Source organism: Oncorhynchus tshawytscha, linkage group LG08 (genome assembly GCF_018296145.1).
Source record: "Oncorhynchus tshawytscha isolate Ot180627B linkage group LG08, Otsh_v2.0, whole genome shotgun sequence".
Taxonomy (NCBI): domain Eukaryota; kingdom Metazoa; phylum Chordata; class Actinopteri; order Salmoniformes; family Salmonidae; genus Oncorhynchus; species Oncorhynchus tshawytscha.
In genome coordinates this window covers 83,053,016-83,078,622 of record NC_056436.1, presented here as the reverse complement: position 1 = coordinate 83,078,622, position 25,607 = coordinate 83,053,016, and the positions used below count along the sequence as shown (strand labels likewise).

General features: G+C 42.7%; 2 protein-coding genes and 1 pseudogene across 5 annotated transcripts; all 3 read right to left on the bottom strand.

Moving 5' to 3' along the window:
* Nucleotides 1-3,366, bottom strand: part of LOC112255858 — a 29,858-nt pseudogene extending 26,492 nt beyond the window's left edge.
* A 9,270-nt stretch (nucleotides 3,367-12,636) lies between these two features.
* Nucleotides 12,637-14,662, bottom strand: LOC121846948. The gene is made up of 2 exons (XM_042326096.1): nucleotides 14,541-14,662; nucleotides 12,637-14,507 (listed from the first exon to the last, which is right to left on the bottom strand). Exons 1-2 carry the CDS (start codon nucleotides 14,660-14,662, stop codon nucleotides 13,988-13,990), a joined length of 642 nt encoding a protein of 213 aa, XP_042182030.1. The 3' UTR covers nucleotides 12,637-13,987.
* Nucleotides 13,595-25,134, bottom strand: LOC112255859 (E3 ubiquitin-protein ligase synoviolin). Of its 4 annotated transcripts, none has more exons than XM_024428691.2 (16): nucleotides 24,983-25,134; nucleotides 24,080-24,225; nucleotides 23,886-23,978; nucleotides 23,414-23,566; nucleotides 23,196-23,244; nucleotides 22,659-22,762; nucleotides 22,358-22,484; nucleotides 20,839-20,938; nucleotides 20,585-20,650; nucleotides 20,296-20,412; nucleotides 19,583-19,743; nucleotides 16,488-16,637; nucleotides 16,109-16,246; nucleotides 15,729-15,912; nucleotides 15,510-15,613; nucleotides 13,595-15,085 (listed from the first exon to the last, which is right to left on the bottom strand). In XM_024428691.2, the coding sequence occupies exons 2-16, from the start codon at nucleotides 24,209-24,211 to the stop codon at nucleotides 14,901-14,903; spliced, it is 1,863 nt and encodes a 620-aa protein (XP_024284459.1). In that variant the 5' UTR covers nucleotides 24,212-24,225; nucleotides 24,983-25,134; the 3' UTR covers nucleotides 13,595-14,900. The 4 variants fall into 4 exon arrangements, with proteins under 4 accessions (XP_024284459.1, XP_024284461.1, XP_024284460.1 ...); XM_024428693.2 differs by lacking the exon at nucleotides 24,983-25,134 and adding an exon at nucleotides 24,765-24,972; XM_024428692.2 differs by lacking the exon at nucleotides 24,983-25,134 and adding an exon at nucleotides 24,787-24,972.
* Nucleotides 25,135-25,607: the final 473 nt, after the last annotated feature.

Sequence of the window (25,607 nt, the reverse complement as noted above, 5' to 3'; positions counted from 1 at the left end):
AACCACTCGAGTGTTGCTTTAGCAGTATGCTTAGGGTCATTGTCCTGCTGGAAGGTGAACCATCCCAGTCTCAAATCTATGGAAGACTGAAACAGGTTTCCCTCAAGAATTTCCCTATATTTAACGCCATCCATCATTCCTTCAATTCTGACCAGTTTCCCAATCCCTGCCAATGAAAAACATCCCCACAGCATGATGCTGCCACCATCATGCTTCACTGTAGGGATGGTGTTCTTGGGGTGATGAGAGGTGTTGAGTTTGCGCCAGACATAGTATTTTCCTTGATGGCCAAAAAACAAAATCTGACCAGAGTACCTTCTTTCATATGTTTGGAGAGTCTCCAACATGCCTTTTGGCAAACACCAAACATGTCTGCATATTTTTTTCTGGACACTCTTCCGTAAAGCCCCGCTCTGTGGAGTGTACGGCTTAAAGTGGTCCTATGGACATATGCTCCAATCTCCGCTGTGGAGCTTTGCAGCTCCTTCTGGGTTATCTTTAGTCTCTTTGTTGCCTCTCTGATTAATGCCCTCCTTGCCTGGTCCGTCAGTTTTGGTGGGCGGCCCTCTTTTGGCGGGTTTGTTGTGGTGCCATATTCTTTCCATTTTTTAATAATGGATTTAATGGTGCTCCGTGGGATGTTCAAAGTTTCGGTTATTTTTTTATAACCCAACCCTGATCTGTACTTCTCCACAACTTTTTCCCTGACCTGTTTGAGCTCCTTGAGCTCCTTGGTCTTCATAGTCCCGCTTGCTTGGTGGTGCCCCTTGCTTAGTGGTGTTGCAGACTCTGGGGCCTTTCAGAACAGGTGTATATATACTGAAATCATGTGACATATAATGTGGCACTTAGATTACACACAGGTGAACTTTAACTAATTATGTGACTTCTGAAGGTAATTGTTTGCATGAGATCTTATTTAGGGGCTTCATAGCAAAGGGGGTGAATACATATTTCCGAATACATACTCCCACTTTTTCTATTTTTTCTCATTTTTTGAAACAAGTCATTTTTTTTCATTTCACTTCACCAATTTGGACTATTTTGTGTATGTCCATGACATGAAATTCAAATAAAAATTAATTTAAATTACAGGTTGTAATGCAACAAAATAGGAAAAACGCCAAGGGGATGAATACTTTTGCAAGGCACTGTAGGTTGTGAGCTCAAAAGTGTCCACAATGAGAATGGTAAAGGACTGTACGATATATATATATATATATATATATATATATATATATATATATATATATATATATATATATATATACAAAAGTATGTGGACACCCCTTCAAATGAGTGGATTCTAATATTTCAGCCACACCCGTTGTTGATAGGTGTAAAAACAAATGCACACCGCCATGCAATCTCCATAGACAAACATTGGCAGTAAAATGGCCTTACTGAAGAGCTCAGTGACTTTGAACGTGGCACCATCATACAATGCCACCTTTCCAACAAGTCAGTTTGTCAAATTTCTGCCCTGCTAGAGCTGTCCAGGTCAACTGTAAGTGCTGTTATTGTGAAGTGGAAACGTCTAGGAGCAACAAAGGCTCAGCCGCGAAGTGGTAGTCCACACAAGCTGCCAGAACGGTACCGTTCTTTTGGACTCCGGAGCAGTGGAAACGCGTTCTCTGTCTGGAGTGATGAATCACGCTTCACCATCTGGCAGTCTGACGGATGAATCTGGGTTTGGCAGAAGCTCAGGAGAACGCTACCTACCCAAATGCATAGTTCCAACTGTAAAGTTTGGTGGAGGAATCATGTCTGGGGCTGTTTTCCATGGTTTGGCCTTGGCCCCTTAGTTCCAGTGAAGGGAAGTATTTACGCTACAACATACAATCACATTCTAGACGATTCTGTGCTTCCAACTTTGCGGCAACAGTTTGGGGAAGGCCCTTTCCTGTTTCGCATGACAATGCCCCATGTGCACAAAGCTTGGTCCATACAGAAATGGATTGTTGAGATCGGTGTGGAAGAACTTGACTGGCCTGCACAGAGACATGACCTCAACACCATCAAACACCTGTGTGATGAATTGGAACGGTGACTGCTAGCCAAGCCTAATCGCCCAACATCAGTGCCCAACCTCGCTAATGCTTGTGGCTGAATGGAAGCAAGTCCCACCAGTAATGTTCCAGCATCAAGTGGAAAGCCTTCACAGAAGAGTGGAGGCTGTTATAGCAGCAAAGAGGGAACCAACTCCATATTAATGCCCACGATATTTGAATGAGATGTTCGACGAGCCGGTGTCCACATACTTTTGGTCATGTAGTGTATATTGGATAAATTACGTAACCAAACAAACATTGTAGATTCACACAATTAAGTTATGAAACAATGAATGCGAGTGAAATGGCGGGAGAGAGCGCACTCTGGAGAGAGACGTGCCTTGTGCATCTTAGCTGCACTCACCTTATTGACTCAACATTTTAAATTATACCCAAGGAAAATTATCTTCACACACAGGCTTACTGTAGTCCTAAGGAATACTCTCACAAACGGTGTCAGGTCCAAAGCAGTAGTCACTTCAGGAAAAGCAATGCAATTGAGAAACGAATGCAATTTCACTTATTTGATCAATTTTATCAAATTACTTGGCTACCAAGACAAATAGTCTCGCGGCACGCGTGCTTCACGGACTGTTCCATACGCAATGGATTAGTCCACTGAGACTGGCGCAAGTCTGTCAGGAGAGGCATCTCATGTGCCATGAAAAATAAAATAAATTGCGACTGCTTGACAACAACAACAAAATCTCAGTCGGCCAACAGTTTATTGACCAAATAATCAACTAGTCGACTAAACAGGGTCAGTCCTAATTGTATCTGTCGGATGGTGTTTTTTTTTTTAACGATTCTCAGGTGGCCAGTGGTTTTCTGGAAACGTCCATTCCAACGACGTGTCACTTACAATGATAGTAAGATAACAGCCGAGTTTTGCGTAATGGTTCGCGTGACGCTCCAAGGATAAGTCAATGTTTAGTCCCCCGATAGAAATAATACATTTAACAGCAACCACTGGATTGTGAAATAAACAGAATCATAACTGACTACACCAAAACGATAAAAACAAAGTGCCACCTGTAATATATTAGCCTATGTAGCAATTTAGTTCTCCCAACCATATTTTTCAAATGAAATTATATTGTGTCAATCGTAATATCACTAGCTATATAATATATTAATCAATTTACAGAAGGGAAATTACCTGACTGAGTGAGTAGCCTGCAGCCCAGGGCTTTAACAGCCCCAGTAGAACCAGAGGTAGGACCCACATACTCTCCTGCATGCCCCGCATCGTGAAAGTGAGAGGGACCTGTCCGCGCCTTCACCTTCCCCTGGGACCTGGTTAATCATCTGTTCAGTGTGATCTCTCCACGCAGTGACAACAAGCTGACGCACATTTCACTCTCAGCCAATACAAATCCAGAACCCAGTCTCCAATGTTTTTTTTCTTCTCTCACTGGGGTTCGTGTTGTTATTTATCACTTTTATAGTGCTGAAGACTGCCTTTTGACATAGAGTAGACATCCAACGAGGTCAGTCGCCACACACACTGACAAATGACAAAATAGATATCGAGAGAGGTCAGTCACCACACGCTATTCACAGCAGCACATCAGCAGTTATTTTTAGTCTTTTCTCTTCTAATCAAAATCTGATGTCTATCATCATCACCATGTTTGATGTGGCAGAGATACATTTACAATTCATTAATTCTACTAAATAAGCAACCAGAATGTGTTGGGAGAAGTAGGCCTACCATAATGTGTTGGGAGAAGTAGGCCTACCATAATGTGTTGGGAGAAGTAGGCCTACCATAATGTGTTGGGAGATAGTAGTCCTACCATAATGTGTTGGGAGATAGTAGGGCTACCATAATGTGTTGGGAGAAGTAGGCCTACCATAATGTGTTGGGAGATAGTAGTCCTACCATAATGTGTTGGGAGATAGTAGGGCTACCATAATGTGTTGGGAGAAGTAGGCCTACCATAATGTGTTGGGAGACAGTAGGCCTACCATAATGTTTTGGGAGAAGTAGATCTACCATAATGTGTTGGGAGAAGTAGGCCTACCATAATGTGTTGGGAGAAGTAGGCCTACCATAATGTGTTGGGAGAAGTAGGCCTACCATAATGTGTTGGGAGATAGTAGGCCTACCATAATGTGTTGGGAGAAGTAGGCCTACCATAATGTGTTGGGAGAAGTAGGCCTACCATAATGTGTTGGGAGATAGTAGGCCTACCATAATGTGTTGGGAGATAGTAGGGCTACCATAATGTGTTGGGAGAAGTAGGCCTACCATAATGTGTTGGGAGAAGTAGGCCCACCAGAATACATCATGTCACTAATGTCTTGCCAACATGGCAAAATAAATAAATATATTTAACTGCCTCCTTCAGTTTTCTGCTGTTACCATGGTGAGCTGAGCCTATTGAACATTTCTAGAACATTTGTTAGGTATGGGCAAATGTTCTCATTAGACAAAAAACTGCCCAGTCATGGTGATGATTATAGATTGTTTGTAGAGAACATTTGTCTGTTATTGCAAGAACATTCTTAAGAACACATTTAGCTCAGTTCTTTAAAAGGTTCCTTTAATGTTTCATTATGTTTTGGGAACAGTTTGGTGAGAACAATGTGGGGACATCACAAAATATATGTTCCCAGAACACAAAAAAACGATCCAGTTTCTTTTAGGGTGCAAAAAAAACATTCACCTGACTTTACAAGAACGTTTCCAGAACACATGTTGTCAGTCTTTAAAAGGGTCCCAGAATGTTGTTTCATTCGGTTGTGGGAATATGTGGACATGACGACGAGATTGTTCCCAAAACACGATGGACATTTGGACAGCATTTAATCCTACAAACAAAAAACATATTTTCCTTTACACTTCATATATTGACTATCTGTACATAGGGTTTAAACCTGCAATGTTTGGTCCCAAGCCAGGTCTTTCATCCTGTGCGCCACCAGGGAAGCTTCTTTTTTCATTATGGCAGATCATGAATTCCATGCGTATTTTTTTGCCTTCGGAGCCTTCTCCGAAGGCAAATGACTAACCCAGGGAAATACTGGTTTGTGGGTTATTCACTATCATTTCAGTTATTCACTATAATTTCATTTATTTGCTATAACTATCATTTCACCCACCCATGTTTATAAGGTATTTTATTTAACTAGGTTAAGAACAAATTATTATTTACAATGATGGACTACGAACACTGCCTCGTTCAGGGGCAGAACGTCAGATTTTTTTTTTACCTTGTCACCTCGGGGATCCAATCTTGCAACATTTCACTCTAACCAATACTACGAGTGCTGATCTAGATCACTTTAGCTCGCGAAAACCTTTCTTCTCCGTATGTAGTGTTTTCAGCGGTGACATCCGCCCACGGCTACAGTTGGTGTAATATATTTTTACTTTAAAGATGATTTTGAACTACAATCCAGACGGTGTGTTTTATAACGTTTAGAAATGTCAATAATCATCGTTTTCAAACTGGTTTTTCGAAAGTGATGATTTCAAAATCGTCTTTAAAGTAAAAATATATTACACCAACTGTAGCAGTTTGGCACAGATTCATATACTGTGTGTGCCTCCAGTTGGCTGGCACACACATGTTCAGAGCATGCTAGATAGCTAATTAGCACTGATGGCTGCCTGTGTCTTCCTTAAACAAGTGATGTAAACATGGAGTTATCGCTGTGTTGGTACACTAACCCCACTAACCCTATATGTAGTAATTTAAGTAATTTAACCTTTTGCTAATGTGAAAGATATGATCCTTATGTTTCCCGAAACCGTACCCACCAATTAGGCCTTTATGGTAGAGTGGCCAGATGGAAGCCACTCCTCAGTAAAAGGCACAAAGCAGCCTGCTTGGAGTTTACCAAAAGGCATCTAAAGGACTCTCAGACCCTGAGAAACAAGATTCTCTGGTCTGATGAAACCAAGACTCTTTGGCCTGAATGCCAAATGTCACGTCTGGAGGAAACCTGGCACCATCCCTATGGTGAAGCATGGTGGTGGCAGCATCATGCTGTGGGGATGTTTTTCAGCGGCAGGGACTGGGAGACTAGTCAGGATCGAGGGAAAGATGAACGGAGCAAAGTACAGAGAAATCCTTGATGAAAACCTGCCCCAAATTGCTCAGGACCTCAGACTGGAGCAAAGGTTCACCTTCCAACAGAACAATGACCCTAAGACACAGCCAAGATAACGCAGGAGTGGCTTTGAGACAAGTATCTGAATGTCCTTGAGTGGCCCAGTCAGAGCCTGGACTTGAACCCGATCTCTGGAGAGACCTGGAAATAGTTGTGCAGCAACAATCCCCATCCAACCTGACAGAGCTTGAGAGGATCTGCAGAGAAGAATGGCAGAATCATATGAATACAAGTTATTTAAAGGAAACCCTATCAAACTAAAATCACATTTCATAAAATGTTCAACACGTGATGAAGAAAAGAGTACAGAGATGAGGACCGATGCAAAGCCAACTGTACAGAGAGAGATAAGAGAGAGTAAAAGGGATCCGAGGAAAAGTCCAATTGTACACACACACACTGACAGACAGGACAGACAGAGAGACAGAGAGACAGAGACAGAGAGAGACAGAGACAGAGAGAGAAGCATTACCACTCCTTAGTGACAGACAGAGAGAGAGAGAGACAGACAGAGCCAGAGAGAGACAGAGAGACAGAGACAGAGACTTGACACATTGGAAAGAATTAACAAAAAAACAGAGCAAACTAGAATGCTATTTGGCCCTACACAGAGAGTACACAGCGGCAGAATACCTGACCACTGTGACTGACCCAAAATTAAGGAAAGCTTTGACTATGTACAGACTCAGTGAGCATAGCCTTGCTATTGAGAAAGGCCGCCGTAGGCAGACATGGCTCTCAAGAGAAGACAGGTTATGTGCTCACTGCCCACAAAATGAGGTGGAAACTGAGCTGCACTTCCTAACCTCCTGCCCAATGTACGACCATATTAGAGAGACATATTTCCCTCAAATTACACAGATCCACAAAGAATTTTAAAACAAATCCAATTTTGAAAAACTCCCATATCTACTGGGTGAAATTCCACAGTGTGCCATCACAGCAGCAAGATTTGTGACCTGTTGCCACGAGAAAAGGGCAACCAGTGAAGAACACACACCATTGTAAATACAACCCATATCTATGCTTATTTATTTTATCTTGTGTCCTTTACCATTTGTACATTGTTAAAACACTGTATATATATATATATATATATATATATATATATATATATATATATATATATATAATATGACATTTGTAATGTCTTTGTTTTGAAACTTCTGTATGTGTGATGTTTACTGTTCATTTTTATTGTTTATTTCACTTTATATATTCACTTTATATATTATCTACCTCACTTGCTTTGGCAATGTTAACACATGTTTCCCATGCCAGTAAAGCCCTTGAATTGAATTGAATTGAATTGACAGAGAGACAGAGAGAGAAGCATTACCACTCCTTAGTGCATCCAGCCAATACTCTTGGGTAGAACATGTAGGCTGAGTACGACAGACAAAGGCTCCTCCAACATGCCTTTTCATTTATTTAAAGCTGCATTTCGCTCCGGCCTTTAACAACGTTCCACCCATGTAAGAGAGAACTGCCTTCCCCTTGTTGAGTGAAACGTGAGGAATGGGAGCACTGCAGTTACTCTGTCTGGACCCCCCGTCCCCCCATCCCCTCTCCTCCTGCTCCAGTCCTCCATGCCTTCACTGCAGTTACTCTGTCTGGAAAATGGAAGAATACAGACTGAAACAGGGAGGGACTTGTCCGATAAGAAACACCCAATTTCCAGAGCGAAACGAATTAAAATGTTTTCCGTTGTGTGCCCTAATGAACACAACCTTACTCTTTCCAGACCCACTCAGGCATCAGTAATAAACGGACAGAGCAGGCAGGGGAAAGCCCAGAGAGACACCAGAACATGTAAACAAAACAAAAAAACAGAAGCAGAAGACGGGCAACACCGACTGAAGGACTCGGGCATCAGAGAGGCTCATCTAGTTGCAGATTGGAAATTGAAATGCCTTATTTTTTGTTTTAAATTAGATTTGAATGTGTGTGTTGTGCCTTTAGCTCCCCACCCTCAAACAAGAAAATGAAACAAATTAATAAAGATTTGGTCACAAAAAAAAAAGAAAGGAATGGAAAAAGTTGTCAATGGTTCAATAGGATAGAGCAACATGATATCATAGGGAAATGTCATCCTGACATGTTTTTGCAAAAAGGTCAATTGTTTTCCTCAATACATTGCAGTCAATGGGAAAAGATGTCACAGGGATGATCTTTTTCCTGTTTATGTATGTCTGTCTCTCTCTACCTCATCTTTATCCATCCCTCATTCTCTTCTCTCACCCTCCGTCCCTCTCTCACTCTCCCTCTTTCTTTCCCTTCCTCTCCCTCCCCATCCGTCCTTCACTCACTCTCCTCCTTCCCTCCTCTCTCCCCATCCCTCCTTCACTCACTCTCTCCCTTCACACCCTCCATTCTCTCTCCCTCCTTCTTTCCCTGCCTCCCCCTCCCCTCTCTTACTCCCCCTCCCCTCTCTCACTCTCCCTCCCCTCTCACACCTCTTGTCTGGCTGTTGACTCTCTCTCTCCCTTCTCTCTCTCTGCCTCCTGCCCTTCCATTCTTTTTTCCTCCTTCCCCCTCCTCTCATCTCTCTCTCCCTCTCCTCCCCCTCTTTCTCCATCCCCCTCTCTCCACCTCCCTCACTCTCCCCCTTTTCTCTCTCCCCCCTCCATTCTCTGCCTCCCCCTCCTCTCATCTCTCTCCCCTCGCCCTCCCGCATACAGGCCGACAGATGGACAGACAGGCAGACAGACAAACAGGCTGGCAGGCAGGCAGACTGAGCTAATATGACTAATTTCACAGTGAGCTAAGATGCTAATATTTGTGTAAACTCTACATAGTTGTCTCAGAGTAGGCTAATACCCCATTTAATGGGTGCACACTCCACAGGTAAGGCTATACAGTGCATATACCATATGTATTACCCCAATGCAATTATCCTGTCTAATAAATCCACAGTGGGATTTGAACAATTTGTCTGTTTATTGTAAAATGTATTAATTATTGTATTTATTTGTAAGTTATATTACAACATAACAACATTCCAACCTTATCTAGTCCAAATTGCACTATTGTGGCTAATCCTCACATTGTGTCAAGCTTCACACAGGTGCAGCTGTCCACCTGACTGACTGGCATATCTATAAGCGACTATTTACCAGTTGTGCACTCTCAAGCTCCAAGAGTCGACTTTTGTTTGTTTGCGGGATGTCTGTAGACACCGCAGAAGTTGCGGGCGGTTTTAAAATAGTATTTTTTCCAGCATCTTACAAACACTGTCAGCAGCGCCTCTAGTTGCCTCCTTGAACTGACTCCGAGCTGGGGTCGTTCGTTTCACACCTCAGGCCCTCCGCCTGGGTTGCGAGAGGGCGTAGAGCCGTTAGAGAGAGATGAATGTGCTGCCAACAGACAAATCCGGGAGGCAAATCCGGTTGGCGCAGGCGAACCTAATGATTCAACTCGTTTGGACAGAGGGCAGGTACTATTAAAATGCACTCAGATCGGGAATATAAGCGTTCTGACCTTTGATCAACGCTGGGAGCAATATTTGGTTGTTAGGGTAAATGTATGGGAATAAAAAGTACATACATTTCTTTAGGAATGTAAGTGAAGTAAAAATTGTCAAAAATATAAATAGTGAAGTACTACTTAAAGTAGTGCTTTAAAAGTATTTTAAAGTATTTTTACTTAAGTACTTTACACCACTCCCTAGTTGTCTTAGAAATATTCCTCTCGAGGCGCATTTAAAGTTACGAGTTACAAAGGAAGGGAAACCTGCCTTCTGACAAGGAGTCGATGCACAACAATTCATGCAATCGCGGGGAAAACAGACGTTCTGATGGCCTTTGTTAAAAGAGTGGGGTTTCCCAGCTTTCCACTACGTTATTTCTCAACTCCTAAATATGCGCGAACTGCACCATTTTAAACCCGGAGTTTTTAGCAGCGTCATTTTTAAGCACGTTACCACTTGCAATTGGCTGTGACAGCGTTGCTGGAAAAAATACTATTTTAAAACCGCCCGCAGCAAGGGGAGAGTTGGGCTAAATGTCAATTGTAGGGTCACATGGGGTAAAACGCCACCCTTACCTCCCAAAAATGTTTGGGGGAGTGACTTTAAAAAATATTGTGATGAGACAGGTGACAGTTTTCGTTGAGCAAGAGTAATGGCAACCAGGGAAAGTGTTGGGGAGGGAAATGGTGACATTCAGTGGTTTCTGTGAGAAGTACAGGCAGTGGACCTACTACCCTAACAGGTAGACCTACCTAATATTCACTGTGTTTATGCAGGTTTTTTGGGAGGACATAAATTCATCATTAGGATGCTAGCTAGTTAAAATATCAAATTTGGGATCTAGCTAATGATTAGCCCATTAGGATGAATACAGATAGACAACCCAATGCTTCAGCCTATTTATTTATAGCTACTATGCTGCATCAGTTAGGCTACAGGAGATCATGGTTCTTGCTAATAGCATACCTGATCATCTGGACCATGCACAGGCTATATACATGGTCGAAATATGTCAATTAAACTTTAACAAAAAAATTTACCAATATATTATTTCAGTTATTTCTGGAGGTGGAAATTATATTTTAAATGATGTCAGCATCATTTTAGTTTATTTTGGAGTTGAATTGAATGAGTAGTTCTAATTGAATCAGTACTACGTGGAGATTGGTATGTATCTTCTTCCCCCAGGGAACAACAGTGTGCCAGACTGCAGTACTAGGAGCAGATGTAATATTGCTCTTGACAAGTAGAGCATGCTACAACCTGCCTGTTCTCATACGGTCCCAGAATCACAGAGTGGAGTCCAGACAACATCTCTGACCAGTCTATCACAGTGCCATCCGTTTTGTCACCAAAGCCCCATACACTACCCACCATTGCGACCTGTACGCTCTCATTGGTTGGCCCTCGCTTCATACTCGTCGCCAAACCCACTGGCTACAGGTCATCTACAAGTCTCTGCTAGGTAAAGCCCCGCCTTATCTCAGCTCACTGGTCACCATAGCAGCACCCACTCGTAGCACGCGCTCCAGCAGGTATATCTCACTGGTCACCCCCAAAGCCAATTCCTCCTTTGGTCGTCTTTCCTTCCAGTTCTCTGCTGCCCATGACTGGAACTAATTGCAAACATTTCTGAAGCTGGAGACTCACATCTCCCTCACTAGCTTTAAGTACCAGCTGTCAGAGCAGCTTACAGATCATTGCACCTGTACTTAGCCTATCTGTAAACAGCCCATCTACCTACCTACCTCCTCCCCATACTGGTATTTATTTATTTATTTTGCTCCTTTGCACCCCAGTATCTCTACCTGCACATTCATCTTCTGCCGATCTCCCATTCCAGTGTTTAATTGCTATATTGTAATTACTTTGCCACCATGGCCTATTTATTTCCTTAACTTACCTCATTTGCACTCACTGTATATAGACATTTTGTTTTCTTTTGTTCTACTGTATTATTGACTGTATGTTTGTTTACTCCATGTGTAACTCTGTGTTGTTGTATGTGTTGAATTGCTTTGCTTTATCTTGGCCAGGTCGCAGTTGCAAATGAGAACTTGTCCTCAACTAGCCTACCTGGTTAAATAAAGGTGAAATATTTTTTTTTTAAAGAGCTTCATTCATAATAGTTAACATACAACAGTGGAAGCAGGTGGGAGGAGCTATAAGAAGGACCGGCTCATTGTAATGGCTGGAATGGAATTAATGGTACGGTATCAAACATATGGGAACCACGTTTGATTCCATTCCAGCCATTACAATGAGCCCGTCCTTCTTATAGCTCCTCCCACCAGCCTCCACTGAAATACATCATGGTTTAAATTGATTCAGCGCCGTCGGCAAGATGTCACTGAGAAAACTGTCCGTTAACCCACTGTTCCTAGGCAGTCATTGTAAATAAGAATTGATTCTTAACTGACTTGCCTAGTTAAATATAGGTTAATTTTTTTTGTACTGTTTACACTGTTGTCTCTTTTCAGCAGCTGGTATGGATCCATCAAGGAGACGACACCTCTCGTCTTTGCCAGTAACCCTCCTGACCAGAACCAACACTACAGAACTAACATGACCCTCTATCTGACATGGTGCACAATACAAGGTAGAGGATGCCATTTTGGACAGACCCTGATGCTGTCTGTCTGTTGAAGTGCTCTCTCCCAGTTTGCTGACCACTCACAGCTGCAGACAGTCAACACCTCATTCCAATAGACTGATGCATTTTTGCACAACAACAACAACAACAAAAAAAAACGTTCAGAACGTCCTCACTGAATATAGTAACTAGGCAACGTTTAATCTGATCAACAGAAGAGTGACATCAGCAAAGGGGGGGAGGGGTCTCTCGTTTTATTCCTTTGATTGGTCACAATGTGTTTTGTCAACTGACCGTTGTATTCATTAGCTTGATTGTGCTATTTCATGTCAACTCAAATGTTTGGCTTGACAATGAGCAACAGAGTTGGCAAGAGGACAAACACTGACACTCAGGCTATATTCATTCCACCATGGAAAGTTTATTTTAAACTTTTCTGACAGGACCAAAAGTTTTTTTAAATTTTACAGGTATTGTTTCCTACTTGCCGGCAAGGTAAAAAGTGGGAGGTATGTGACCACTTCCATAAGTAATGGAGACAACAGTAGATTCGTTTGTCATTTTCTGTGATTGTACATTGAAGTTAACTTATTTAAAATCAGATATCACCAGTTGTTTTAGCATTTATGGAACAAATACCTCATTCTCACCGGCATCCATTTTATACTGGCATTTTCTAGGGGCTTTTTATAGCTTAAACGGAATATACCGAGATCGGTGTTGTTAATCTTATAATTACAATGAACACATCGAAGTGGGCCATTTCTTCTAGGTTGGTGCGCCTTTCCCCAGTTTAGGGCTGGATTCAATCTATAAAAATAAAATAAAATTTAAAAAAACGCTGAAGATCCGCGTTAAAATGAAGATAATTTCCGTTTGAGCCGAGATACGCAGCATCTACCGTGAAAGCAGTCTCTGCGACTGCGGGAACATTGCCTTTAGTCAAATCGCGCTACAAAGCGGACCGACAGTGCTACGTATTGATTGAATAGAGCCCCTACACTACCACTATAGTAAGTGTGAAAACATTTAAGTGGGGAAACACAGATGCGATAGGTTTTCCCACCAGCGGAGTACAGTTCGTGTTGGTCTGTCTTTCCTAGACAGCAGAGATGAATATTCCTGATAGTGAACCCATCCATGTTTTCTACTGTGTTATTGACTTGTTAATTGTTTACTCCATGTGTAACTCTGTGTTGTCTGTTCACACTGCTATGCTTTATCTTGGCCAGGTAGCAGTTGCAAATGAGAACTTGTTCTCAACTAACCTACCTGGTTAAATAAAGGTGAAATAAAATAAATAAAAAATGTAGTACATACCAACAAAGACATGCATGCTGAGCTCTGATAACAGCAACGTTACATTTCAATGGTTTATTCTGCAGTATGTACAGGTCATCCCTAGTAAAACTTTTATTTTTTTACAGTATGTACAGGTTAAATCAACCCAGTTTCTTATTAAGTTATAATGCTCACGCCTGCAGCAAAATCTTGATATCCCAGAGAGGGTATTAAGTCGTCCATCACTCGGGACGCTATGGCTACACCCTAATTCCCTAGGTAGTGCACTACTTGGACCAGACACCTATGCACTACATTAGGGAATAGGGTACCATTACAGACAAAGCCAGATTGAAATTTAACATTGCTTCCTTTAAGTCAATGGGTCAGACCTCCCTGTAACACGGTCTGACAAGCTGGACAATAAGGAGGATCAATTTTATAGTCACGGGGGAAAGAAGAAGTAACCTTTCACAGTTGGAAGGACAAGTACCAGTGACCTGAGATGTAGAAACACTTCACTTTGTCGTCACTGAACAAGAACTCAGGCCAGGTGTGTCTTTGAAGAAGTCCGGTCTCAGGCCAGGTGTGTCTTTGAAGAAGTCCGGTCTCAGGCCAGGTGTGTCTTTGAAGAAGTCCGGTCTCAGGCCAGGTGTGTCTTTGAAGAAATCCGGTCTCAGGCCAGGTGTGTATTTGAAGAAGTCCGGTCTCAGGCCAGGTGTGTATTTGAAGAAGTCCGGCCTCAGGCCAGGGTGTGTCTTTGAAGAAGTCCGGTCTCAGGCCAGGTGTGTCTTTGAAGAAGTCCGGTCTCAGGCCAGGTGTGTCTTTGAAGAAGTCCGGTCTCAGGCCAGGTGTGTCTTTGAAGAAGTCCGGTCTCAGGCCAGGTGTGTCTTTGAAGAAGTCCGGTCTCAGGCCAGGTGTGTCTTTGAAGAAGTCCGGTCTCAGGCCAGGTGTGTCTTTGAAGAAATCCGGTCTCAGGCCAGGTGTGTATTTGAAGAAGTCCGGTCTCAGGCCAGGTGTGTATTTGAAGAAGTCCGGTCTCAGGCCAGGTGTGTCTTTGAAGAAGTCCGGTCTGTGTGTTGAATATGACTCCTCAGTATTGGGTAAACGGGAAGGGTGGGGGGACAAAACCTGCATATGGATCATAAGATGTCAAGTAGTATTTTCTTTTTCTAATCTTACTTTTATGTATTCCAACAACAACAAAAAGGTTGTGGAACAACAAGTTGGTCCTTCCTCCTCTCTCTTGGCTGTCTGAGTTTAAACAACACAAAACAGAGTCAGGAGGAGAAAGGAGAGAAATAAAATACAGCTATAATTATTAATTGGTCATCAAATGTATTGATTGATAAGTCAGTTCCCAGAATGCACCAGTTGGCATGTTTTAGTGGTCAGGAGGAGGGGGTGTGGTCTCGAGTTTGCGGAGACGACGGCGCCTCAGCTCTGAAGGGTTGGGCTCTCCGTCTTCCCCGACTTCCTCTCCATCCCCCTGGTCTTCACTGTCGCCCAACGTGGTAGAGTCTGGCTGGGAGAAACCTGTGGCCCCATTCACAGCTTCAGGTTCAGCGGCTGGAGAGAAGAGACATAGGAGCGAAACTAAAGTGAGAAAATGTGTCTACAGTGTAAAAAATTAATTTAAAAAAATGGCGCTTTAAAATCCCACTAACAGCTAGTCCGGATTCCTAACTGAATAATTCTGTTTCACAATATCTGTCAGTCAATGGGAAGACTTACCGGACAGTCGTTCTCCTGAGTTTCTGCACTAGTGGAGACTTAGTGCCTTCGGAAAGTATTCAGACCCCTTGACATTTTCCATTAAATTTTTATTTAAAAAAAATAAATTAGCAACATTTTCAAAAAAAACTAAAACAGTTTTCGCTTTGTCATTATGGGTTATTGTGTGTAGAAAAACTGTTTTTTTCCCTTCTTTCATCCATTTTAGAATAAGGCTGTAACGTAACGAAATGGGGGGGAAATCAAGAATGCACTGCACCTGTACTGCTCTGAGAGTCGTTCTCCTGAGTTTCTGCACTAGTGGAGGGAGGAGATGATCCGCTGGCCTCTCCAGCCGCGCTGCTGGTTTCTGACTGAGGAGGACTGAGGAGCAAAGGAGTAGCATGATCATCATATGCCAAACAATAAGGTAAATGTTGACCCACTACAGAAAGATGTGGTTTTTCCCCATATAAAAATGAAAACAAGGCATCATTACATGAGTGTGGCGACGGTAGTGAGGTATTGGTCGATGTTGAGCATGGCAGCGTCCAGTAGAGTGTGGATGTTGTGGAGACACTGCAGTCTGGCCTCCAGGCCTCTACGGCCCTCCTGCTCCAGCTCCCTCAGCTCAGCCTCTGACATGGTGGACAGGGCCGGGGGAGGAGGGGGCATGGATGACACTGGAACAGAGCACACAGCATTACAAGGTTATTCAAGATGCCAGCCTTACAGATTTGTGAACAGCACTCCCCCGGCAACAGCCCTCCCCCCGGCAACTTGGTAAATAAAAATGTTGAAAATGGTGGCCAATCTACAGTATATCATGATGGAGGTTTCATTTATAAGTGAAGGAGTAAGAATGACTCTAGCTCTTACCAAACGGTGGAGGTGGTGGTGGCATAGTCAGCCATGGAGCTGAGGGGAATGGTGGGGGTGGGAAGGAGTGGAAGGGGAACCCAGGCATAGGGCCTCCTGGAGCAGGAGCAGCACCGACTGTACTGGCCCCAGTGGTGCCTGATTCACACAGAGAAATTATGACTTCAATGTTCACATGGACACTTTAGGGCTGGTCTCCCAGACCCAGAGGAAGTCTAGTCCTGGACCAAAAAAGCATGCTCAATTGAGAATCTCTATTGAACGTGCCATTTTGTCATCTAGGTCCGGGAAACTACTTCTTCAATTGGTTAATAGCTAGCTATTATAATAGAATGTCAAAATGCCAGTCCAAGTACCAGAGAGGAGAAACGACACTCACCAGCTCCCTGAGTCTGAGCTGCCTCTGTGGCCCCTGGGGTCTCTGTGGCCCCTGGGGCGCCAGCAGCACCAGCAGGGGGGGCCGCTCCAGGGAAGGGCCCCCAGAAAGGAAACAGCCCTGGGGGGAAGTGGGGCATCATTCCAGGGCCAACTAGAGGAGACAAGAGGGAGACGCATGTCAGTCAGCTGCTTGCTTGGGAGTCAACCCAGTTTATATCTAGTAACTAAATTAAACTTACTAGATTCCTATAAGATACACAGTAACTTCTTTAAACCATTACTAGGTTAGTATCGGATACACAGTAACTTCCTGAAACCATTACTAGGTTAGTATCGGATACACAGTAACTTCCTGAAATCATTACTAGGTTAGTATCAGATACACAGTAACTTCCTGAAACCATTACTGGGTTAGTATCAGATACACTACATGGCCAAAAGTATGTGAATGTCCCTTCAAATTTGTGGATTTGGCTATTTCAGCCTCACCTGTTGCTGACAGGTGTATAAAGTCGGGCATACAGCCATGCAATCTCCATAGACAAATATTGGAAGTAAAATGGCCTTACTGGAGAGCTCAGCGACTTTCAACGTGGCACCGTCATAGGATGCCATATTTCTAACAAGTCAGTTCGTCAAATTTCTGCCCTGCTAGAGCTGCCCCGGTCAACTGTAAGTGTTGTTATTGTGAAGTGGAAACGTCTAGGAGCAACAACGGCTCAGCTGCAAAGTGGTAGTCCACACAAGCTTACAGAACGGGACCGCAGAGTGCTTAAGCACATAAAAATAGTCTGTTCTCGGTTGCAACTCTCACTACAGAGATCCAAACGGTCTCTGGAAGCAACGTCAGTACAATAACTGTTCGTCTGCAGCTCCTTGAAATGGGTTTCCATGGCCGAGTAGTCGCACATAAGCCTAAGATCACCATGCTCAATGCCAAGCATCAGCTGGAGAGGTGTAAAGTTCGCCGCCATTGGACTCTGGAGCAGTGGAAACACATTCTCTGGAGTGATGAATCACGCTTCACCATCTGGCAGTCCAACATCAAATATGGGTTTGGTGGATGCCAGGAGAACGCTACCTGCCCCAATGCATAGTGCCAACTGTAACGTTTGGTGGAGGAGGCATAATGGTCTGAGGCTGTTTTTTAATGGTTCGGGCTTTGCCCCTAAGTTCCAGTGAAGGGAAATATTAATGCTACAGCATACAATGACATTCTAGACGATTCTGTGCTTACAACTTTGTGGCAACAGTTTGGGGAAGGCCCTTTCCTGTTTCAGCACGACAATGCCCCTGTGCACAAAGAAGCGAGGTCCATACAGAATTTGTCGAGATTGGTGTGGAAGAACTTGACTGGCCTGCACAGAGCCCTGACCTCAACCCCATCTGAAACCTTTGGGATGAATTGGAAAGCTGACTGCGAGCCAGGCCTAATCACCCAACATCAGTGCCCGACCTCACTAATGCTTGTGTGGCTGAATGGAAGCAAGTCCCCACAGCAATGTTCCAACATCTAGTGGAAAGCCTTCCCAGAAGAGTGGAGGCTGTTTATAGCAGCAAAAGGAGGACCAACTCCATATTAATGCCCATGATTTTGGAATGAGATGTTCGACAAGCAGGTGTCCACATACACCACATACAAAAGTATCTAGAAACTCCGTGAATCTATTACGAGGTTACTATCACATATCTAGTAATATCATCAAACCATTACTAGGTTCATATTACATATCTAGTAACCACCTGAAACGAGGGACCTTGTTTGCCATATATTAGAAGATACTAATTGGCTGGAATGAGCTGGCATAAAAATATACCAGTTTCATTTGAGGACAAAAATGTTGACAGCTGTGTCATACAGGTTGCAAAATAAATGGGAAGAGATTTGCGATGTACCGATTCCATGGCACAAAAAACCTACTCTTGATTCAACACTGAGTTTTTCCCAGTTAATCTATTATATAAAAATTTCAACATGCACTTGAAGTTAATTTTACAAATAGCAGGGTCGGGCGATCTGGAAAGCCAGCCAATAAATAACATAATAATACTTGTAGGAAAGGTTTTCATCTTTAGCTCACAATCTGTGGATACTATAAGATTAGAATGGTACATTTTATGTAAATGATGTAAAACATCACAGCACAATTGAAAGATAAATGGCCCATTGAAACCAAACGAGGTGGTCTATTGGTGATAGGTGGGATGGGCTGAGAGAAGCTGAGAGGCGGGATTAAAGAGCTGAGGTCTATTGATGATAGGTGGGATGGGCTGAGAGAGGCGGGATTAAAGAGCTGAGGTCTATTATAGTCTATCGGTAAATAGCCCACCCATTTTTACCTACCTCATCTCCATACTGTTTTTATTTATTTACTTTTCTGCTCTTTTGCACACCAATATCTCTACCTGTACATGACCATCTGATCATTTATCACTCCAGTGTTAATCTGCAAAATTGTAATTATTCGCCTACCTCCTCATGCCTTTTTGCACACAATATATATATAGACTCCCCTTTTTTTTCTACTGTTATTGACTTGTTAATTGTTTACTCCATGTGTAACTCTGTGTTGTCTGTTCACACTGCTATGCTTTATCTTGGCCAGGTCACAGTTGCAAATGAGAACTTGTTCTCAACTAGCCTACCTGGTTAAATAAAGGTGAAATAAAAAAATAAAAAATATTGGTGATAGGTGGGATGGGCTGAGGGGTGGGATTAAAAGAGCTGATGTCTATTGGTGATAGGTGGGATGGGCTGAGGGGTGGGATTAAAAGAGCTGATGTCTATTGGTGATAGGTGAGATGGGCTGAGGGGTGGGATTAAAAGAGCTGATGTCTATTGGTGATAGGTGGGATGGGCTGAGGGGTGGGATTAAAAGAGCTGATGTTTGGTAATGTATTATTGTTATGTGACTGCTTTATATAAAAGTATCATGGCAAAAAACCTCTCAAAAAAAAAGTGAATATATTTGTCCTCCAAAGAGGGGTTAATAAATTAAACAAAAATAAAAATTAAAAATATATTTTTTAAATCAATGAATGAAACTACATTTGACGTTAGACAATGGACGTGTTGTTTTGTGTGGTGCTACCCACCGTTCCCAGGTGGACCAGGGACAGGGGCGTTGACAGGTGCTGCCGGGGCAGGAGGCTGGGCAGGCGCTGGGGTGGGAGGCTGATTGGGGTTAGAGGCCCGGAGGACATCCATACGACATGTAGGACACGTCTGCTGTCTCTGGAACCAGGAGCGAAGGCAACTGGGATACAAAATGAAGGAAACGGTTAGTTAGCTACACAGAGTCTCTGAAACCAGGAACGAAGGCAACTGGGACACAAAATGAAGGAAACGGTTAGTTAGCTACACAGAGTCTCTAGAACCAGGAGCGAAGGCAACTGGGACACAAAATGAAGGATTGGTTAGTGACATAAAAAGCAGAAAACCAACAGGACCAGCAAAAACACTAATGGGACAGAAATGGTGATGAAATGTATTCATATTTTTAATTTTACCTTTTTTTAACGAGGCAAGTCAGTTAAGAACAAATTCTTATTTTCAATGACGGCCTAGGAACAGTGGGTTAACTGCCTGTTCAGGGGCAGAACGACAGATTTGTACCTTGTCAGCTCGGGGGTTTGAACTTACAACCTTCCGGCTTCCGGTTACTAGTCCAACGCTCGAAACCACTAGGCTACCCTGCCGCCCCATATGACTAGACAACAAAAAATATATATATAAAAACCATGTATTTTCTACTTTCTGATACCGTTCTGTCTAAAACAGGTATAGTATAGTAGTATCCATAAAATACCTTGCGTGGAAGATATGGTTGCAAGGAAGTTTCTTGGCTCCAGTCACCATCTCTTCACGACAGATGATACACACGTTGTCTGAAGCCAGCAGATCTTCAGGAGTGGCATCTGGGTAACTGCAGAGATACAGAGTTAATAGACCATGGACTAGTCCATCAATATTTATTTAAAAAAATATATATTCATCCTAATAAAAGAGGGATATGGTAAGAGGAATGATTATTTTTTTTCCATTGTGGAGACACAAAATAACAAATAAAATAAAAAACAGATGCATAGCACACTCACAGTGTATTCATGTTGCGGATAGCTCGCCGTGACATTATTGCATCCGTAACAGCTTTCTTGAACTGCCTAAAGAATAGAATCCAGAAATTCAAGTGTTCTAATGGTTACACCTGCCTCTAATAACAACAAAACGATAAGAGAAGACAATCTGTTGGCCAGGTAACATATGGAGTCTTCAGAGAGCCCTGGCTTCCAGGTCTAAGAATTTAGAATGGTATCTTTATTTTAGGGTTTAGAGCAGCTGTGTTGCTCACCTCATAGCCAGGTACATGGGCCGGATGGCGAATAGGGGGAAGGTGTGCACCTTTATCATGATGGTCATGAACGCCATGTACAGGAGGACCTTGATGAAACCTGGGGGGGGTTAATGTCTTAAGTATCCCACTTCAGTGTGTGTGTGAGATATGTACACACACAAAAGTTTGGGGTCACTTGGCAAAAACATTTCTCAGGCTATTCCATGCAAGAAATTGCAAAGAAACTGGAGCTCTTGTACAACGCTGTGTACTACTCCCTTCACAGAACAGAGCAAACTGGTTCTAACCAGAATAGAAAGAGGAGTGAGAGGCTCCGGTGCACACCTGAGCAAGAGGACAAGTACATTAGTGTCTAGTTAGAGAAACAGACGCCTCACAAGTCCTCAACTGGCAGCTTCATTAAATAGTACCCACAAAACACCAGTCTCAACGTCAACAGTGATGAGGCGAGTCAGATGCTGGTCTTCTAGGCAGAGTTGCAAAGAAAAGGCCATATCTCAGACTGTGTTCTTTTTATTAGCCAGTCTGACATATGGCCTTTTCTTTGCAACTCTGCCTAGAAGGCCAGCATCCCGGAATCGCCTCTTCACTGTTGACATTGAGATGGGGGTTTTGCAGGTACTATTTAATGAAGCTGCCGTACAACGCTGTGTACTACTCCCTTCACAGAACAACGCAAACTGTTTCTAACCAGAATAGAAAGAGTGGGAGGCCCCGGTGCACAACTGAGCAAGAGGACAAGTACCTTAGTGTCTAGTTTGAGAAACAGATGCCTCACAAGTCCTCAACTGGGATCTTCAGTTTCTTGGCAATTTCTCACATGGAATAGCCTTAATTTCTCAGAACAAGAATAGAGTTTCAGAAGAAAGTTATTTGTTTCTTGGCCACTTTGAGCCTGTAATCGAACCCAAATATGCTGATGCTTCAGATACTCAACTAGTCTAAAGGCCAGTTTTAATGCTTCTTTAAGCAGCACAACAGTTTTCAGCTGTGCGAACATAGTTGCAAAAGCATTTTCTAATGATCAATTAGCCTTTTAAAATGATAAACCTGGAGTAGCTATCACAACGTGCCATTGGAACACAAGAGTGATGGTTGCTGATAATGGGCCTCTGTACACCTATTTAGATATTCCATAAACCAGCCGTTTCCAGCCACAATAGTCATTTACAACATTAACAATGTCTACGCTGTATTTATGATCAATTTAATGTTATTTTAAATGGACCAAAAAAAAAGATTTTCTATAAAAAACAAGGACATTTCTAAGTGACCATGTTCAATGAACATGCTTTTCATTTTCTGAAATATGGCTTAATGTGGATCCAAGAAACTGGACCTTTAAAGTTGTACAGCAAGTGTAGAGTATATTTAGTGATAACAGGTATCATACCCGTGTAGAGTATATTTAGTGATAACAGGTATCATACCAGTGTAGAGTATATTTAGTGAGACAGGTATCATACCAGTGAAGAGCTCGGTGTAGAGAGTATATTTAGTGATACAGGTATCATACCAGTGAAGAGCTCGGTGTAGAGCATGTAGACTGCTTTGTTGTCCCAGGGGTTGTCACTCTGGAGGTCGACAGTGTGGAGGGTGTATTTGATGAAGGTGGTGAACACCATTGTCATCAGGATGGCATACTAAACAACAACAGTTATTATTTTGGTAAGAAGAGAAGTGCGCCGAATTATTACCAACTGCTTAGATTCATCAAGTCAACAAATATTACTTCAAAAGAAAATGTGGCATGCATGTACCAATAAAGCATCACATATGACTGAAATTCAGAAATGGCAACGTATAGTTTTACAAACCTCAAATCCAAAGACCAGCTGGACAGAAGCCCCTCGTGTGATGATACTATGACAGGCATGGTTGACAAACAGGAAGTCCAGGACTCCCAGCAACAACATCAGAGCTAGGTGAGAGATGCAATGATTTATATAAAATGACAGTCAGTGGGTTTCTGTTCATGCCTACAAGTCATTTTGACTAAACACACTAGTATAGGCCTTGAGGTTCTTGCCAAGATATGCCAGTTGTGTTATCAAGTTTCAAGGTCCATGTTTCAGTTTAAATGATGTGCATCCAGGACCAGGTGCAACAGTCTGATATATTTGCATATTAATTTAAGAAACACACTTGGTCCTAAAAACACCAGTTTCACATATCTGTGAATAAATCAGTCACACTCCAATAAGTAGTAACAACTAAAGTACTGATATACACACTGTAGGGTCAATTAAAAGATACCACATACTGTACTGTAAACCACTGAAGGGCCCATTACAAGGTATTGTAAATCACTGAGTGGGCCTTTAACACCTTGAAGAGATATTACCCATACTCACAGAACACCCTGAAGTGGAAGACCCAGGATATATTAGGACTTCTCTCCATCTGAGTGAGAAGGTGGGGAAAATACCATCAGAACAGACAGACATGTGCTTTCCTTTCACATTCATTGCCGCTTTATGGATGGTAAACATGTTTAAGGGTAGGTTAAACTCAATGTCTTAACCATGTGAAATATCTATACAAATGTGTTTAACATTTAACAGCCTCTCACAAAGTCCACCCTGTCCTCAGCCAGCCAGTGGAAGCACTTGATGAAGAGCAGCAGGGTGAAGAGGCCTACGAAGCGGGGAGAGAAGTCATCCCTGAACACGGTAAAGGCCAGACACGTCTCTGTGACAGCATACCAGGATCGCTCTATCAGATGCTGAACGGAGAGGAAGGTGAATTTTAGTGATAACCTTTTAAAACACTATCATACTGACCCAAATGTGTACTGGCTTTGACATTTTATTTTCAGATTTTCCTTTCTGGCACGAGTCTAGTAAATATGGTGAATGTGTAACCAAGACAACACAGCTTGGCTCAGCTGTGTGTAGAGGGTATAATGGTTGCAACACAGGCGTAAGCACTAGCAGAATTACATATAAGTCCAGTGGTAGTTCATTGAACAACACAGATCTAGAACCCTAGCAAACCAAACAGGATGTAAACAAATACTGAAATAACATATCATTGGTCCATACCTCCATCTCTGCAGCCCTCAGCTGCCCGAAGAAGACTTTACGCATGAACTTTCCCAACAGGAACACCAACACAAACGCCTGGATGTACAACACCTGACATGAAGAGGAGAGGGAGGGAAAGCCACGTTACAGACCACACATCTGATAAACATGTCAATCAAACAGGGGAATGTAGAGAACTAGTGTGTACTCACTGCCATACTGGGGCTACTCTTGGTGAGGTAGACCACAGTGGGGTAGAACTGGTGTTTGAGCAAGTAGGCATGGGCAATCACAGCGCCAGTCAGAGCCAGACTGGTGGCAGTCACCAGCGCTGCACGCACCATTTTGCAGGCAATATCTACAGCGATGTGGTAGGACGACAGGGCAACACAGTCAGGCAATCAGAACAATAGAGCAGGCGAGGACCTTGACATTTCATAATCCTGGTCGTTGGACAATCCAATGTAGAAATTGTCCAATTGTTTCCTTACAACTCGCTAGCTAACTAACAGCCAGTGAATATATACATGCATGTTGACAGCTGCCTAGGGGGCAAGTGTAAACAGAGAGCAATGATTGAACTAGATTGACACTTGACATCAACAAAATTACATATTCACTCAATTCGATTTAGCTTTAATTTCACTTAAACTAAATCCTGCATTTGTTGAAATGCCAAGTTGTATCTATCAAGCTGGGTAGACGTATCGGTTGGCAAGTAAAGAAGACAGGCTATTCAACTCAGCCACATAAAGCTAATACTTAGCTAGTTAAGTGTAAACTAATCAGGCCTGGAAGGGACTGTTCTCTCTGCATACCCAGCTAGTTTAGCTAACGTTACCTAGCTGTACTACTGTCACTGAAGTACGAAACTAATTTGGACAACTAGCTAGCTACCTTGCTGACGTTAGCTACTCACGGTTTCCGATGGCGTTTTCGCCACGAAATGAACTTGCTGAGTTTTGATCCAAACGCCTTGATTGAGGGCGTTCACTAGGATTACAAATATATATATCGACTTCAACTATATCACGACCAATTAAGTTCCCATTCTTCAGAACATTTCTGCTGTCTAGTTTACTAACATATATATATATATATATATATATACACACCCCAGGTGCCAAAGACGCCTGAGTCTCTCGGATACGTGTTTCTTCGGCTTGCTCTTCCGAGTTGCCACGTCACTTCCGGGGAAATTCAAACTAGGTACACCCAGCCATTCAAGGGGATGATTAAACGAAGAAAAACAAAAAATCTGTTGGAATAGCAAGTTAACTGGCGTAATATTACAATATAAATTGTGACACTCAACCTGAAGAATGTGTCAGTGTTGTAGCTAATAGCTAGTTAACGGTCCTCAATGGGGGTGCATGGGTTTTCACACCGGCGTACCCCGGTGGCGTTTTGGCATTGGATTTGTGTACCCTGGTGACCGTTAATAGACCATCTTTTAGTAGACATGCGGTACAAAAAAAAAAAAACACGGACCAATAGATGAAGCAGAAATATTTTACCTATGGGGATCTGGCAAGTTGCCTTCCTAACACCAATCAAATGGGGTTTATTAACCGTAATGATTGTAGTGGCGCAACCCTTACATTTCAGCATCATAAAAGGTACACGCCAATGCATGTTTTTTTTCCATAGAAGTTGTCCTAACAGGCAAGCAGGAACAAAACCAGTCAAAAATAACAGCTAAATAAAATGTCATTGTTGCCCATTACAAGTTCACATTGC

Bases quoted from the DNA above. Each gene is read 5' to 3' on its own strand.
- LOC121846948 (XM_042326096.1), bottom strand. From the start codon at position 14,662: ATGATCCATATGCAGGTTTTGTCCCCCCACCCTTCCCGTTTACCCAAT. The intron at 14,508-14,540 runs ATACACACCTGG...GGACTTCTTCAA, and splicing joins CTGAGACCGGACTTCTTCAA to ATACACACCTGGCCTGAGAC.
- LOC112255859 (XM_024428691.2), bottom strand. From the start codon at position 24,211: ATGGTGCGTGCAGCGCTGGTGACTGCCACCAGTCTGGCTCTGACTGGC. The intron at 23,245-23,413 runs GTGAGAGGCTGT...CTTCTCACTCAG, and splicing joins CTGAGGACAGGGTGGACTTT to ATGGAGAGAAGTCCTAATAT. The intron at 22,763-23,195 runs GTGAGTATGGGT...TCTCTCACCTAG, and splicing joins CTTCCACTTCAGGGTGTTCT to CTCTGATGTTGTTGCTGGGA.